This window comes from Solea senegalensis, unplaced genomic scaffold (genome assembly GCF_019176455.1).
Source record: "Solea senegalensis isolate Sse05_10M unplaced genomic scaffold, IFAPA_SoseM_1 scf7180000012646, whole genome shotgun sequence".
In the NCBI taxonomy this organism is placed as follows: Eukaryota; Metazoa; Chordata; class Actinopteri; order Pleuronectiformes; family Soleidae; genus Solea; species Solea senegalensis.
The window spans coordinates 81,729-96,106 of record NW_025320662.1 but is presented as its reverse complement, the minus strand read 5'-3'; the positions used below and the strand labels follow the sequence as shown (position 1 = coordinate 96,106).

The window sequence follows — 14,378 nt, the reverse complement described above, 5'->3', positions numbered from 1 at the left end:
AAATAAGATATAAACAACAACAGGTTTTTGTAACATTACATCGGCTAACATTCTTACATGATGTATGTGATTTGTTTTGTAGCATCAGTTCATCTATTGGTCCATATTTTTGTACATTTTCTGAGTTTTCACAGAATAATAGATCTGATTAAATTGTCTTGTTGTTGTTGTTGTCATATTGTAACCTGTTGTTGTTTTGCAGGCTCTCACTCTCACAGGCTGGTGTCTCGGGAACAGCACAGGAGCTGGTGCACTCTGGGCTTCATCCGCAGCATTGCTCTCATGCCTCAGATGTGCAGCACACTCAGCACGTCCGCCTGGATCAGTCTGCTCATACGAATCATCGAGGGACACCAGTCCTTCAACGCCGTCTCTCTGCAGAGACAGGTCAGTCATGTGCTTCTCATACTGCTGCTCATCACTCTGACAACACCTAGTCTAGTCTAGTCCTAGTGTTGTCCTCAGTTTTCTAAATGATCCCACGTTGTCGGAGTTGGGTGATTGTGTGTCTGCGTGGAGGAAGTTGAAGTTGGACAGAGTTATCACTTATTCACCTCTGCTCCTTTTTAGATGGCGTATCACCACTGTGTGTAGTTTTGAACAGGCAAATAGTACAGAAATGCTACTTTGGTGACATTTTCCATCACATCTTAATACGTCACAAGGCAAAAACTGTTTAAAAAATATAGACGGAGGAAGAAAACACAATAGCTCAGTTTTTAATGATACCTGGCTTTGTGTGGACAAGGCCAGACACTTGTCCACGTCTCATGCTCCTTTCCTGTTTCCAGATCCTGGCGTTGCGCCTCCTGCAGGCAGTTCTTCCCTCCTGGGAAAAGTCGGAGCGTTCTCAGGACATGAAGTTCCTGGTGGAGAAGTTGTTTGGCTTCTTGGGAACTTTACTGAGCACCTGCTCATCAGACCTGCCTCTTCTCAGAGGTGAGACCACTCATCTGAAATAAAGTTACACGTTTTTTGTCACCACTGTATGTTTTATGTATGTCACTTCCTGCTCACAGAGGGTTCCCTGCGGAAGAGGAAGTCCCGCCCTCAGGCATCTCTCACTGCCACTCACAGCAGCACACTGGCCGAGGAGATCGTCTCTGTCCTGAGGACACTGCACTCACTGGGACAGTGGAACAGTCTGATCAACGACTACATCAACGCTCAGCTCAGCGCCATCGGAGACGTGATGACAGGCTGCCAGTCTGAAGCAGTAAGAGCTTGTCTTTTAGCCTGAGTCCTGAGTTCATTTATTTATCACAATAATAGATTATAAAAAAGTGTGTCTCCTCCTCGTGTCAGTGTTTCCTGGAGGAATACTTCCCTGACCTGGACGCTCCCAGTGTGGGCAGTCTGATGGCCGTGCTGGCCGTGATCGGAGGGATCGACGGTCGCCTGAGGCTCGGAGGTCAGGTTGTCCACGAGGAGTACGGCGAGGGGACAGTCACACGCATCACACCTAAAGGACGAATCACCGTTCAGTTCTACGAGATGAGGACGTGCAGGGTTTGTCTGCTCAGTCACCTCAGACCGGTATGAACAGTTGAACTGCTCCTCTCACTCTTCATTCAACTTTCAACAACTATGGTTCTTTATTGTCGTGTATAAAATAACAATGAGACATTATTACATAAGACCTCAAACATTCAAACATAAGGTCTGTAATAAAAGATATAGTTAGAATGAGAGAGTCCTGACTCTGTTGATGTTGTTCCTCAGCTGCCTGCAGTCTTCTTCAGTGTACAGAACCTCCCCTTCACTGAGCCCATGTTGACGGTCTGGGCTCAGCTCGTCAGTCTGGCTGGAAGTAAACTGGAGAAACAGCGTATGAAGAAATCGCTGAGTCGTGGACTCACGGGTGAGAAAATAAGACACTCTTAATAACTCTTGTTCATGAGACATTTTTATAGCGCCACATACAGGCCTGATTCATGAACTACATGTTCCATGTCGATGGAAACGACAAAGAAAAAGATCTGTTTCAGTGAGGACAGAGACTTAGTTTAAATGAAAGTAGAGTGTAATATTTTGTTCCTGGCAATAATGGTGATGGTGTCCCATGTTTGTGTGTGTGTTTGCAGCTGACCAGGTGGACGTACATCTTCTCCGCTGTCAGCAGCTCAGACTCTACATCCTGAAAGCAGCTCGTGCTCTGCTCTGTCATCAGGACAAACTGCGACAGATTCTGTCTCAGCCTGCAGTCGTCGACATCGGGAACAACTCCAGCGGTCAGTCGCAGCTTTAAGTTGATTACTTTCTCTATTTATCGATGAGTTATCACTTTTCTCCTCTCACTGGGCTTGAATTCATCTACACTGGTGTGTGTTTGTGTTTGTAGAGGACGTGGTAGTGACGTCTCCTGATGTTGGAGACTTGTCTCCTGAAGGTCCACTTCCTCCTCTGATCCTCCTGCAGCAGCTGCTCTCTGCTGCCACCCAGCCATCGCCAATCAAAGCCATTTTTGACCGACAGGAGATGGAGGTGAGTCATACTGAGTCCCATAAAACGAGATTAGAGACAAATACCAAATTGGACAAATGACAGATCTGATTTTTCATGTTCTGAGATTACAAAAAATCCTTTAGATGTCTAGTTTAAAATCAGCTCATCTGTCCATTTTGTTGAGTTTGACCTCAGCTGACCTGTCGGATAACCTCTGAACCTGTGTGTGTGTGTGTGTGTGCGTGTAGGCGGCGGCTCTGGCCGTGTGTCAGTTTCTGGCTGTAGAGTCCGCCCACCCGTCGTCTCCTCTGTTTGAGGAGAGCAGCTCCAGTGAAGCCACCACGCCTGTAACCATTCAACACATAAAGGTGCCCAAACAGAAGAAACAGAAGACATCGCCTGTCCCGCCTTTACCTATCGTCCTCCAGCTCATGGAGATGGGTTTTCCACGGAAGAACATCGAGTTTGCACTGAAGTCGCTGTCGGGAACCACAAGCTCCGCCTCTGGAGCTCCAGGTAAACAATACACAAACAATACACGTCTGCCAATCATTCAAAATGATTTAAGGCATTTTATTTAATGTCACGAAATCACGATTATTCTGAGCAAAGCTAGTGTGATTAAAAAAAACAAACAGGAAAAACAGAAACATGCTATCACGAAAAAAAATAGGATACTAACATGACTTAAAACTATGTTGATAACGTCACAACAAATGTGTAACAAAGCAAACATATTTTTACTCAAATAATGAAACATTATACCTGTTACTACATGTAATTTTACAAAAACTAAAAATACAACTTTAAGTGTTTTAGGGGTGGAGTTTTGCCCATAGGGCTGATGGGAATGGGATGAAATGATGTCATGTTTTGGTCCCATCATAGAAAAAAGCATCCAGAATCGTAAATTAAATTGTAAATCATGAGTTTGGGAATGACTGGCAAGAAATCATGTGGTCGATATGTTGGTCAGTATTTTCAAGTCAGCAATTTTCCTCATTCACGATTATCACGATAATGTCATTTCACCACAGTCAACTCGCAATGTGTGATAATACCGTATACTGTATATTCCCGACCTCACAGACTGTACATATACTGCATTTAACAAAGTCATTTTCCCCATTCCTGATTATCATAGTTATGTAAATTCAACATAATCTACTTTTATTGGGATACGTGGTAAAATGTGTCTTGTTGTGCTAAAACTGAGCTGTGTTTTCAGGTGTGGAGGCTTTGGTGAGTTGGCTGCTCGATCATCCAGATGTTCACGTCACCGAGACGTCAGACGTCGACACCGTATCGGACGAATTCTCTGACGAGGAGGTGCTGGAAGAGCTGGAGGAGGCGGAGCCAACATTCCCTGTGGTAGCTAACTTTCACTGTTATTTTTCTCCTTCAGTAATTATCTGAACTGCTGTGACGTTCATGTCTGTGTGTTTTTGTTTTTTTATTTACGTTAAAGCCTCCAGGTGCCGTCGTGACCGAAAGCCAGACGTTTAAGAAGAGAGCGGATTTCCAGAGTAATGACGATTATGCTGTTTACGTTAGAGAAAACATTCAGGTGAGAGAAGCTCTACAGCTTCATGTCTTTATCTTACTGTCGGACAGACTTTTCCAACAGGAAAACATCACAGCACACAGGAGTTGTTGATCCACTGCTGCCTCCATTACTAAGTTCAAATGTCTTATTTTATGGGTTTGGCCTTTGAAATTCCACATTTAGTCTTACTCCAGTGACATACAGAGACCACACGAGGCAGCAGTAGAGCAGCAGCTCCTGTGTCCCTGTGAGCTAAAATCACTGATTTTCTCTCTGGACTTTGGTGTGGGACAGTGAGTGGTTTACAAACTTCAGTTTCCTGTTGGAAAAGTCTGTCTAACAGTGAGATAAAGACGTGAACATGTGACATAGATGTCACAGACAGTGAGTTAAAGCAATCCAACATTACAAATTGCAAAAACATGTTGCTAACATTATGAACAAATGTCACAAAATATCGTAATGTTACAAAAACGTGAAGTGTAACACTAGGACACGTGATGACTCGTGTGGCTTGTGTGCAGGTGGGGATGATGGTGAAGTGCTGCAGGACGTACGAGGAAGTGTATGATGGCGATGTGGGCAAAGTGATCAAACTGGACAGAGACGGACTCCATGATTTAAACGTGCAGTGTGACTGGCAGCAGAAAGGAGGGACGTACTGGGTCAGATACATCCACATCGAGCTGCTCGGTAACTTTGTTGTCATTTAAACACCTTAAATGTTCTCGGTCACAGTGGATGTGAGTCTGAATGACTGTCATTCTGTTCCTTTACCAGGTTTCCCTCCACAAACTTCTCCCTCTCATATAAAAATCGGTGACAAGGTGAGAGTGAAACCCACCGTCACTACGCCAAAGTACAAGTGGGGCTCCGTCACTCACAGGAGTGTTGGGGTCGTCAAAGGTGAGTCCAGGCTCTGCCTCCTTTACAGGCTGCACTTGACTTTTTTGAAATATACAAAATAAAGGAACATAACACAACAGAATATGAGATAAAGTAACAGATTTATTCATCGGTCACCTTTGTTTTTTCAGCTTTCAGTGCCAACGGGAAGGACGTGATCGTGGACTTCCCTCAGCAGTCTCACTGGACTGGTCTGCTGTCAGAAATGGAACTGGTGCCCAGTGTTCATCCAGGAGTCAGGTATCTGAGGTTTTATGAGAAGCAGACACATAGACAGCATCTCACAGACAGAGCTGAGAGCGCCCCCTGCTGCTGAGCAGTTAAAGTTATTTACACATTTGTTAATTGATTAAAAAGTACACATGTTTATGTTTACCTCTGAGTTAAAATCTCTTATTTTCTCTATGGACTTTGGTGTGGGAGAATGAGGGGTTTCCTGTTGTCTGTCTAACAGTGAGATAAAGACGTGATCTAAGTGAGTTTTTTTTAAGAGGCTAAAATCTGTTTTTTTTCTCACTTATGTTTGAGTGAGTGTGCATCTCCTGCAGCACAATCAACTGTTAAAAATCCTGAACTCTCCCTTTAGATAAAAGATAGATAGATAACCATCTTCTCTGTGTGTGCAGGTGCGACGGCTGCCAGATGTTCCCGATCAACGGCCCCAGGTTCAAATGTAAGAACTGCGATGACTTCGACTTCTGTGAAAACTGTTTCAAGACTCGCAAACACAACACCAGACATTCGTTTGGTAGAATCAACGAACCTGGTGAGTCACACCGGTGTTACACACTCTGTTTGTGTGTTTGTGTATTTGTGTTAACCTGCTTCTCCCTGTCCTCTCAGGTCAGTCTCCAGCCTTCTGCGGCCGCTCAGGGAAGCAGCTGAAGAAGCACCACAGCAGTCAGCGTGGGATGTTGATCGATGACTGGTCTCGAGCCGTGAAGAGTCTCAACGTATCGTCTTCTGTGAACCAGGCGTCACGACTCATCGACTGCAGTGACCAGTGCTGGCAGTCGTCCGGCTCACAGGGGAAGGTGCAGCCAGATTGAACTCTCACTGTGATAAAATATTAATATTAGTTCATTGTCGTGTAAATGACCTCATCTTCCTTCTTCTCCTTCTTCTCCACAGCACTGGATCCGTCTAGAGCTTTTCCCTGATGTCCTCGTTCACAGACTGAAGATGATTGTAGATCCTGCAGACAGCAGCTACATGCCCTCACTGGTGGTGGTGTCAGGTGAGTTAACAGTAAACCGTGTTGTTGTATGAGATGCTGTGCTGAGAATTCGACAGAGACAGATTTTTAGCCTCTTAACAAAAGACTTGTGAAAAAATCTCCATCAGTTAAAGTCTCTGATATCTATGTCATGTCTTTAACTCAAGTTTGTAAACCACTCACTGTCCCTCACCAAACCTCATAGGAGCTGCTGCTCCTCTGCTGCCTCGTGTGGTCACTTTGTGTCACTGATGTCAATCTGAACAAAGGCTTTCAAACACTGAATTGACAAAATAAGACATTCGAACTTAGTGATGGAGGCAGCAGTGGATCAGTGGAACTCCTGTTTCCTATGATGTTAAAATCACTGATTTTCTCTATGGACTTTGGTGTGGGAGAGTAAGTGGTTTACAAACTTCAGTTTTCTGTTGGAAAAGTCTGTCTGACCGTGAGATAAAGACGTGAGACTGAGGCTTGTTCTCAGCAGCAGGGGGCACTCACAGAACAGTCTGCTTTTAGTTTTACTCTGATGTCTTTTCTCCTCTTGTCTGAACAACACAGTGATGATGTTAATGTTCATGTGCAGGTGGCAGCTCCCTGAACAACCTGATCGAGCTGAAGACGATAAACATCAACCCGACAGACACCACAGTGCTGCTGCTCACTGACTGCACCGAGGTCTGTCCATCTGTCTGTGTCCGTCCTCCTTCACGTGAACATATGATCTTTGTTTACTAGTGTAAAAAAGAACTTCTGGTGTTGTTTACATTCCACAGTATCACAGATACATCGAGATCGCCATCAAGCAGTGCCGCAGCTCTGGCATCGATTGTAAGATTCACGGACTCAGCATCGTGGGACGGATCAGAGCAGAAGACGACGATCTGGCCACGGTCCCTTTCCTGGCGTCCGACAACGAGGAAGAGGAAGATGAGAAAACAGCCACTGGCAGGTGAGGAACGTGTGCAGTGTTGAAACTGTAACATGTTTCTTCATCGGTTACAGATCCATTCAGACACTTTATTAAGTTCATTTATCTAAACCTAGATTAGTTTGTGTGCTGGATGTGAGATGAATCTTGTAGTGTGAGATTTAATTGCCCTGTTTTGCTGCCCTAAAGGCAAAAGGTTTAAATCAAGGAAAGATGATTGAAGTGATGAATGAATTTTCACTTTTTCTCTATGTGTTTTTGTTTTTGTGTTTTAGTCTGGCTCGTAAAAAGTCTTCAGGTCTAGAGTCTGCAGCCACCATCAGGACCAAAGTCTTTGTGTGGGGACTCAACGATAAAGACCAGCTGGGAGGACTCAAAGGATCCAAGGTCTTCACTCTCTCTTCATCTATATCTATATATACACATATATATGATACAAAATGTTTCTGAGATAATCCTTTATAAGTCCCACAACAGGGACATTTACAATAATAAGTGAAATACTACACTAGTCCAGCACTGCACTCACTGGTGCTCTCACTAAGTCACCCGCTGCTGCCCCCTACTGTCAGCTGCAGAGTATGAAGCCTGTTAAACAACCGGGGGCCTCACGTAAAAACCGTGCATACACACAAAAAGACGGCGTACGCTTGCTTTCACGCACAGATGGCATGTATAAAAATGTACTTGGCGGGGAAGTTTGCAGATCGCAGCACAAACTCTCAAGCTGCCATGAGAATTTGCGGAGAGCTCTGCAAATTCTTATCAGATGGAGACACTGCAATATTAAGATCTGAAATTTATCACAGTGTTTCAAAATAATATTATTAATGTGTCTACAGTGACAAATGTGAATTATTCTGTGACAAACTGATACACCACGTACGTCTGAACATATGTGGATAACATCAAAGAGGACATTGGAGACGAAACTGATCTACTACTGTTTGTAGTGTGTGTGTGTTAGTGAGAGAGGGAGACTCACTTGCTTACTTTATTAATTTTTATTAATTAATTTTCACAGATGAATATTTTCTTTATGTAACACAGCGATGTAAATAGACACACAGCTGCTGACAAGAACACACGTCAGTCTATAATGTTTTAAACACTCCAAAATAAAGTTACGGACTAATTTGCTCTAAGAAAATGGGACTTGAACGGTGAGTTGAAGATTTTCTTTATCCCATTTTAATCATACGATAACGAAATAACTGCAAAAAAGTTATTCTGACACCGGCATCTTCTTCCTCCCTCTTCCTCCCTCCCCAGCTTCCACAACACTCAATCAGTGACAGTAATGAATCGTTATATGGCGTAACTCCGTGAGCTATGTCTGCTTATTCTGTGCGTAATGTGTGTAGATGATGACGTGTGACACTTTGTTGATTGTTGAAATGATCTGTAAATTCAGCTCACACGGATAAGTCATGTCTAAACATACAGTACATGTTACACCAGAAAAAAAATAATCAATGCACTATGCTGCGCACTCTTTTATAAATGAGGCCCCTGGTCCTGAAATGAATAAAGATTATTGCCATGGTGTCTCTACACCACAGTGAAATGACTTAACATTACATTTGATCAGAAACAAAAAGGTTAAGTCTTTTTATTTGGGTTTCTGTTCATCAGCCTTCATCTGGTTCGTTTAAAAACATAGTGTTTCAAAACGTTTTACTAATGTTCTGGAAACATGTTGCAGACACGTTACTAACATGATAAACAAATGTTACAGATATTATGATGTTAAAAATACATGTCACTAACATGACTGGAAAATGTAACATGTTAATCTTATCTTTTCACAGAAACATCTTTGTCATTACAGAAAAGTCTAATGAAATATTTTATGCAGCGCCCCCTTGTGGCACATCTGAAACAATACAGCACTTTCAAACCACCTCTGTTATTATCTCTGTTAAATATAATCGATTTTCCACATTCATTAATTATTCGGATTAACAATTCCGGTGGATGTTAATTCACTACCATGTGGGATAAAATCATCCTTAATCTGGATCTTGCCTACATTTTATTGGGCAAGATCTAGATCCACGTTTTATTTCCAGTAAAAGTCGTCTCAAAGTGTCTCATCATCAGAATGAAATTGTTGTTTTGTTGTCACAGATCAAAGTGCCGTCATTCTCTGAAACGCTCTCTGCTCTAAACGTGGTCCAAGTGGCCGGTGGATCCAAAAGCCTCTTCGCTGGTGAGTGTGAAGTTCATTTATTTCTTTATTAGTTATTATTTATGATGATCCCCATGAGCTGAACCCTAAAGCATGGCTTATCTTCCTAGGCTAATGCTGAACTTTTCCCTTTGAAATTGCACCGTCCATTTTACAGATGATCATATTCATGTCGTCAAAAGCCAACATGTGTGAAATGTCCTTGACACACATCTTATTCTACATGTGTTCTGAAGAGAACACATTTGTTCCACACAGATCTGCACAAATATCACACAATTTTCTTTTTGAGTATGTTGTTCAAATAAAAATGAGAGTAATTTTGATAATATTGTGAAATGTTTGGTCAGAGACAGGAAATAATCCATATTAAAAGTTCAGTGTAAGGATTTTATGAATCGATATCAGATCTTCCAAAGAGAAATCTAAATAAATGGTAGAACAGAGCCCCTGTTGTATAATTCTGTGTTTCTGTGGTTGTTTCTCAGTGACGGTGGAAGGGAAGATTTACGCCTGTGGTGAAGCCACTAACGGCAGGTTAGGTCTGGGTCTGTCCAGTGGAACCATCCCCATTCCCCGTCAGATCACTGCGCTCAGTAACTACGTGGTGAAGAAGGTGGCGGTGCACTCGGGAGGACGTCACGCCATGGCACTGACTGTGGACGGGAAGGTCTTCTCCTGGGGAGAAGGAGACGACGGCAAACTGGGTCACTTCAGCAGAATGTAGGTTCACCTGCACACGTACGGGACCATGAGTGAGGAGACATTTGTCATTTTTAATCAACAGCATTGGCTGATTATTATGTATCAATTGACCAATTTTACATTTTTGTTCTCAGGAACTTGTCAAGACACAAAAACTTTTTAAAAAATTTTTTTGATTACTTGTTTCACATGAAATATATACATATATATATTTATTGAAAATACTAATTCTTTTGACAACTAATTTAATGTTTTACCTTCACTTCAACAAAGTCCATAGAGAAAATTAGTGATTTTAACATCACAGCACACAGTGATGGAGGCAGCAGTGGATCAACAACTCCTAAGTCCAAATGTCTTATTTTGTCACTTCGGCTTTTCAGATATTTCATTTAAACTTAACTCAGTGACACAAAGTGAGCCCTGTGTCCACATGAGCTTAAGTCACAGATTTTCTCTATGGACTTTGGTGTGGGAGAGTGAGTGCTTTACAAACTTCACTTTCCTGTTGGAGAAGTCTGTCTAACGGTGAGAAAAGGGTAAAATTAAGTTGTTGTTTCATTTGTTATTAAGGGTTCTATTTTATCAAATGGAGGAAAATGTAATTTATGGGTCAGAAAATCAATCAATCATTCATCATCAGCTGCAGTGATTTCCAAAGGTTTGATACTCTAATACGTAAGACATCATAGAGGCTGTAAATGAAAGGTAAATGTTTTGTTGTCTCTCTTGTTTGCAGGAACTGTGACAAACCACGGTTGATCGAGGCGCTGAAGACCAAGCGTATCCGTGACATCGCATGCGGCAGCTCTCACAGTGCCGCCATCACGTCCAGTGGAGAACTGTACAGCTGGGGTTTAGGAGAATATGGACGCCTCGGACACGGAGACAACACCACGCAGCTCAGGCCTAAACTGGTGAGTCTCGCTGTCATCAGCTGCTCTACAGACAAACCAGAGAGTTTTATTCATTTTACTGTGGTGTGTGTGTCCTCGTCCAGGTCAAAGTTCTTCTGGGTCATCGTGTGATCCAGGTGGCCTGTGGCAGCAGAGACGCTCAGACTCTGGCTCTCACTGATGAAGGTAATTATGTCTCTGCACTGATGAAACCAGGATATCTCACTCTTTTACAGTTATACTGTCGAGGATGGCAACAAGTCATCGATTAAACATTTCATTAATGTCTTAACTAACCAGTTATGAATGTTATTTAGTTATTAATTCATATATTATCTCTATATAATGTTAATGTCAGTAATATTATGTATATTATATATTAATTTAATAAAGGTTTCTTTATCTCTAAAGTTAAATAAATTAGTTTCCCTGTTTCCCACTTTACAATAAAGCTTACGGGGTGCATTAATTAATGTTAACAATGGTTAATAATTGTTTAGTTAAATAGTTAAATAAAGATTTTTTATTATTATTTCATTATCAGTAACTTTTTAAACATTTTTTTAAATGAAGGAAAATGACAGAATAAGTTTCTCTCTCAGGTCTCTTGTTGTGATGATTATGTAACATATTATTATGTGTATGTTGTCATTGATCTCAGGCCTGGTGTTCTCCTGGGGTGATGGAGACTTCGGTAAACTGGGCCGTGGAGGCAGTGAAGGCTGTAACATCCCTCAGAACATCGAGCGTCTCAACGGTCAGGCCGTCTGTCAGATCGAGTGTGGAGCACAGTTCTCTCTGGCTCTCACCAAATCAGGAGTGGTGTGGACCTGGTGAGACGCTGTTAAAGACATGAGTAGATTCATCATTCTTTACTCATCTATTTTTTTGTAATCCATTGTCTCACTGTTTGTTTGACCACATAGGGGAAAAGGAGATTATTTCCGACTGGGTCACGGCACTGATGTCCACGTACGGAAGCCTCAGATGGTGGAAGGACTGCGAGGGAAGAAAATCGTCCATGTGGCTGTTGGAGCTTTACACTGTCTGGCTGTGACAGACACTGGACAGGTTTGTACTAACGTCACTAATAACACTGCTCTGCTCCTGCTGTGTGTTTGTTCTCCTGTAGGGGGAGCCCTGTATCTGATCTTTGCTTGGAAACACCTTCTTTCTTCATGTGGCTGGATAAATGTGTTTCAACTGAAGATATATAGGAAAACCATCTCTGCCAGCAGGGACACAAACGTCTAAGATGTCTTCTTAACATGTTCACGTCTTTATCTCACTGTGAGACAGACTTTACCAACAGGAAACTGAAGTTTGTAAACCACTCATTCTACCACACCATAGTCCACAGAGAAAATCAGTGATTTTAGCTCACAGGGACACAGGAGCTGCTGGTCCTCTGCTGCCTCGTGTGGTCACTTTGTGTCACTGAGGTCAATCTGAACAAAGGATTTCAAACACTGACGTGACAAAATAAGACATTTGAACTGTGTGTGTGTGTGATGTTAAAATCACTGATTTTCTCTATGGACTTTGGTGTGGGAGAGTGAGTGGTTAATGAACTTCAGTTTACAGAAGGAAAAGTGGGTCTAACAGTGAGATAAAGATGGGAACATGTTCTTAAGCTATGGTAGACTTTGAAAACAAAAAACTTACATTGTTGTGTGTGTGTGTGTGTGTGTGTCAGGTTTATGCATGGGGAGACAACGACCACGGTCAGCAGGGAAACGGCACCACCACAGTCAACAGGAAACCCACGCTGGTCCAGGGTCTGGAGGGACAGAAGATCACTCGTGTGGCCTGTGGCTCCTCCCACAGTGTGGCCTGGACCACGGTGGATGTGACCACGCCCTCTGTTCACGAGCCAGTTCTCTTCCAGACTGCCAGAGACTCGCTCGGTGCCTCCTATTTAGGTAATCTTCCGTCTCCTTCACACGGTGTTCACATACCAGTGTGCTCATTTAAACTGTGATGATGATGATGATGATGATGATGATGATGATGAAGAAGGAGCTCAGACAAACTTCCATGTTTTATTTTTTTACAGATGATGCACTGATTCTGGGCAGATACCAATGATTCAAATAACTTTTCTTCTACTTGTAGTTGGCAGCACTGACCTGGTCATCAGCTGCTGGTGTCGTCACAGTTTCAACAAGTTAAAAATAATGAATTTAGGTTTCTAATTAAATGTCTGAATGTTAAGAAACAAGTTGAAATTTTGTGTAAAATGAGGCATTAAAGTGAGAACGATATCTACAATCTGAATACATGCATTAGGGCTGTTGTGATAATTTGCACAAATGAACAAAACAATCGTAGAGGAAGACTAGACGCAGCACACTGATGGCTAAATGAGCGCTCTGTCCCTTTACTTTAAGTGTTCTGGAAAAGCAGTAACTGTGAAATATCTGAATGTTTCAAAGTTTGCATGAAGTTACTACGTTTACATGTGTGGAACTCATTAACGGACAAAATGAAGTAGTTTAGAGAAAATGGCCGCCACAGAACCTCATGGGCCTGGACCAGGTGTTTGTTTTCATGTTGATGTGTCTCCTCACAGGTGTCCAGTCAGACAGTGACTCGTCAACCGTCAGCAATAAGATGACTGGACAAAACAACGTGAAGTCCAATCGACCGTCGCTCGCTAAGATTCTGCTCAGTCTGGACGGAAACTTGGCCAAACAACAGGCTCTGTCTCATGTTCTGTCCGCTCTGCAGATCATGTATGCCAGGTACTGACGACAGACAGTCTCTGGGATTTTCAATACAATAATGATTATGTTTTGAGTAGTTTTTCTTATTAAAAATACACAGTTTAGTTTATTTAATGATGACCTAAATGATTACTGATTCTATAAACCAACCAGTGAAGTCACCCCTCTTCTGTGTGACCTTACTTTCTGCTTGAAATCAAACTGTAGTATATATATATATATACTATCTATGATTGAAGAACTTAAAAAGATCAAAATAATGTTTAAAACACATTTTCTTCTTATGTGCAAACACAAAGTTTCACCACATGTTTCCTTTATGCTTCAATCCTCTGGTTTTAGCTCCTCCCACTAATTCTACGAGTCATCTAGTTCTACACCCATCAGTGTTTTTACTTTGATTTCCTGCATTTTCTCACTGTTGACAGAAGGTGTCACTGTTGTTGTTGTTGTGTGTGTCTTCACAGAGACGCAGTGGTCGGCGCTCTGATGCCGGCCAGCATGATTCTACCTGCCGAGTGTCCGTCCAGCTCACCTGTCCCGCCATCAGACTCCTCCTCCTCATCCTGTGTCAGCGACGAAGAAGGACCGCCTCTTCCTTCTGAAGCAGAGGAACGACTCAGCCCCAACCCATGGACCCCGGACAAGAAGAACGAGGTGAACAACAACACTACACTATATACACACCACAACAACAACCACAACCCGCGGGCCCTGGACAGGAAGAAGTGTGTTCAATTTTGGAACAGAAAAGTGATGAATGACAGTAATAATGTGTGTCAGTGAAATTTGATCTTCTTTTAAATTCCATAAACA

At 42.4% G+C, this 14,378-nt stretch overlaps 1 protein-coding gene across 5 annotated transcripts in view; it reads left to right on the top strand.

Moving 5' to 3' along the window:
* Positions 1–14,378, top strand: part of herc2 (HECT and RLD domain containing E3 ubiquitin protein ligase 2) — a 59,927-nt gene that overhangs the window by 31,306 nt on the left and 14,243 nt on the right. For all 5 annotated transcript variants that reach the window (XM_044014931.1, XM_044014932.1, XM_044014929.1 and 2 more), the window contains exons 39-66: positions 203–387; positions 792–939; positions 1,020–1,216; positions 1,306–1,536; positions 1,723–1,861; positions 2,085–2,231; positions 2,342–2,484; positions 2,694–2,961; positions 3,674–3,816; positions 3,914–4,012; positions 4,516–4,684; positions 4,772–4,897; positions 5,029–5,137; positions 5,524–5,663; positions 5,741–5,931; positions 6,029–6,134; positions 6,700–6,791; positions 6,890–7,065; positions 7,320–7,431; positions 9,175–9,256; positions 9,724–9,958; positions 10,680–10,857; positions 10,941–11,022; positions 11,498–11,669; positions 11,763–11,907; positions 12,533–12,758; positions 13,409–13,580; positions 14,030–14,219. In XM_044014931.1, coding sequence (XP_043870866.1) covers positions 203–387; positions 792–939; positions 1,020–1,216; positions 1,306–1,536; positions 1,723–1,861; positions 2,085–2,231; positions 2,342–2,484; positions 2,694–2,961; positions 3,674–3,816; positions 3,914–4,012; positions 4,516–4,684; positions 4,772–4,897; positions 5,029–5,137; positions 5,524–5,663; positions 5,741–5,931; positions 6,029–6,134; positions 6,700–6,791; positions 6,890–7,065; positions 7,320–7,431; positions 9,175–9,256; positions 9,724–9,958; positions 10,680–10,857; positions 10,941–11,022; positions 11,498–11,669; positions 11,763–11,907; positions 12,533–12,758; positions 13,409–13,580; positions 14,030–14,219 — 4,403 coding nt within the window. The remainder of the gene's footprint in view (positions 1–202; positions 388–791; positions 940–1,019; positions 1,217–1,305; positions 1,537–1,722; positions 1,862–2,084; positions 2,232–2,341; positions 2,485–2,693; positions 2,962–3,673; positions 3,817–3,913; positions 4,013–4,515; positions 4,685–4,771; positions 4,898–5,028; positions 5,138–5,523; positions 5,664–5,740; positions 5,932–6,028; positions 6,135–6,699; positions 6,792–6,889; positions 7,066–7,319; positions 7,432–9,174; positions 9,257–9,723; positions 9,959–10,679; positions 10,858–10,940; positions 11,023–11,497; positions 11,670–11,762; positions 11,908–12,532; positions 12,759–13,408; positions 13,581–14,029; positions 14,220–14,378) is intronic.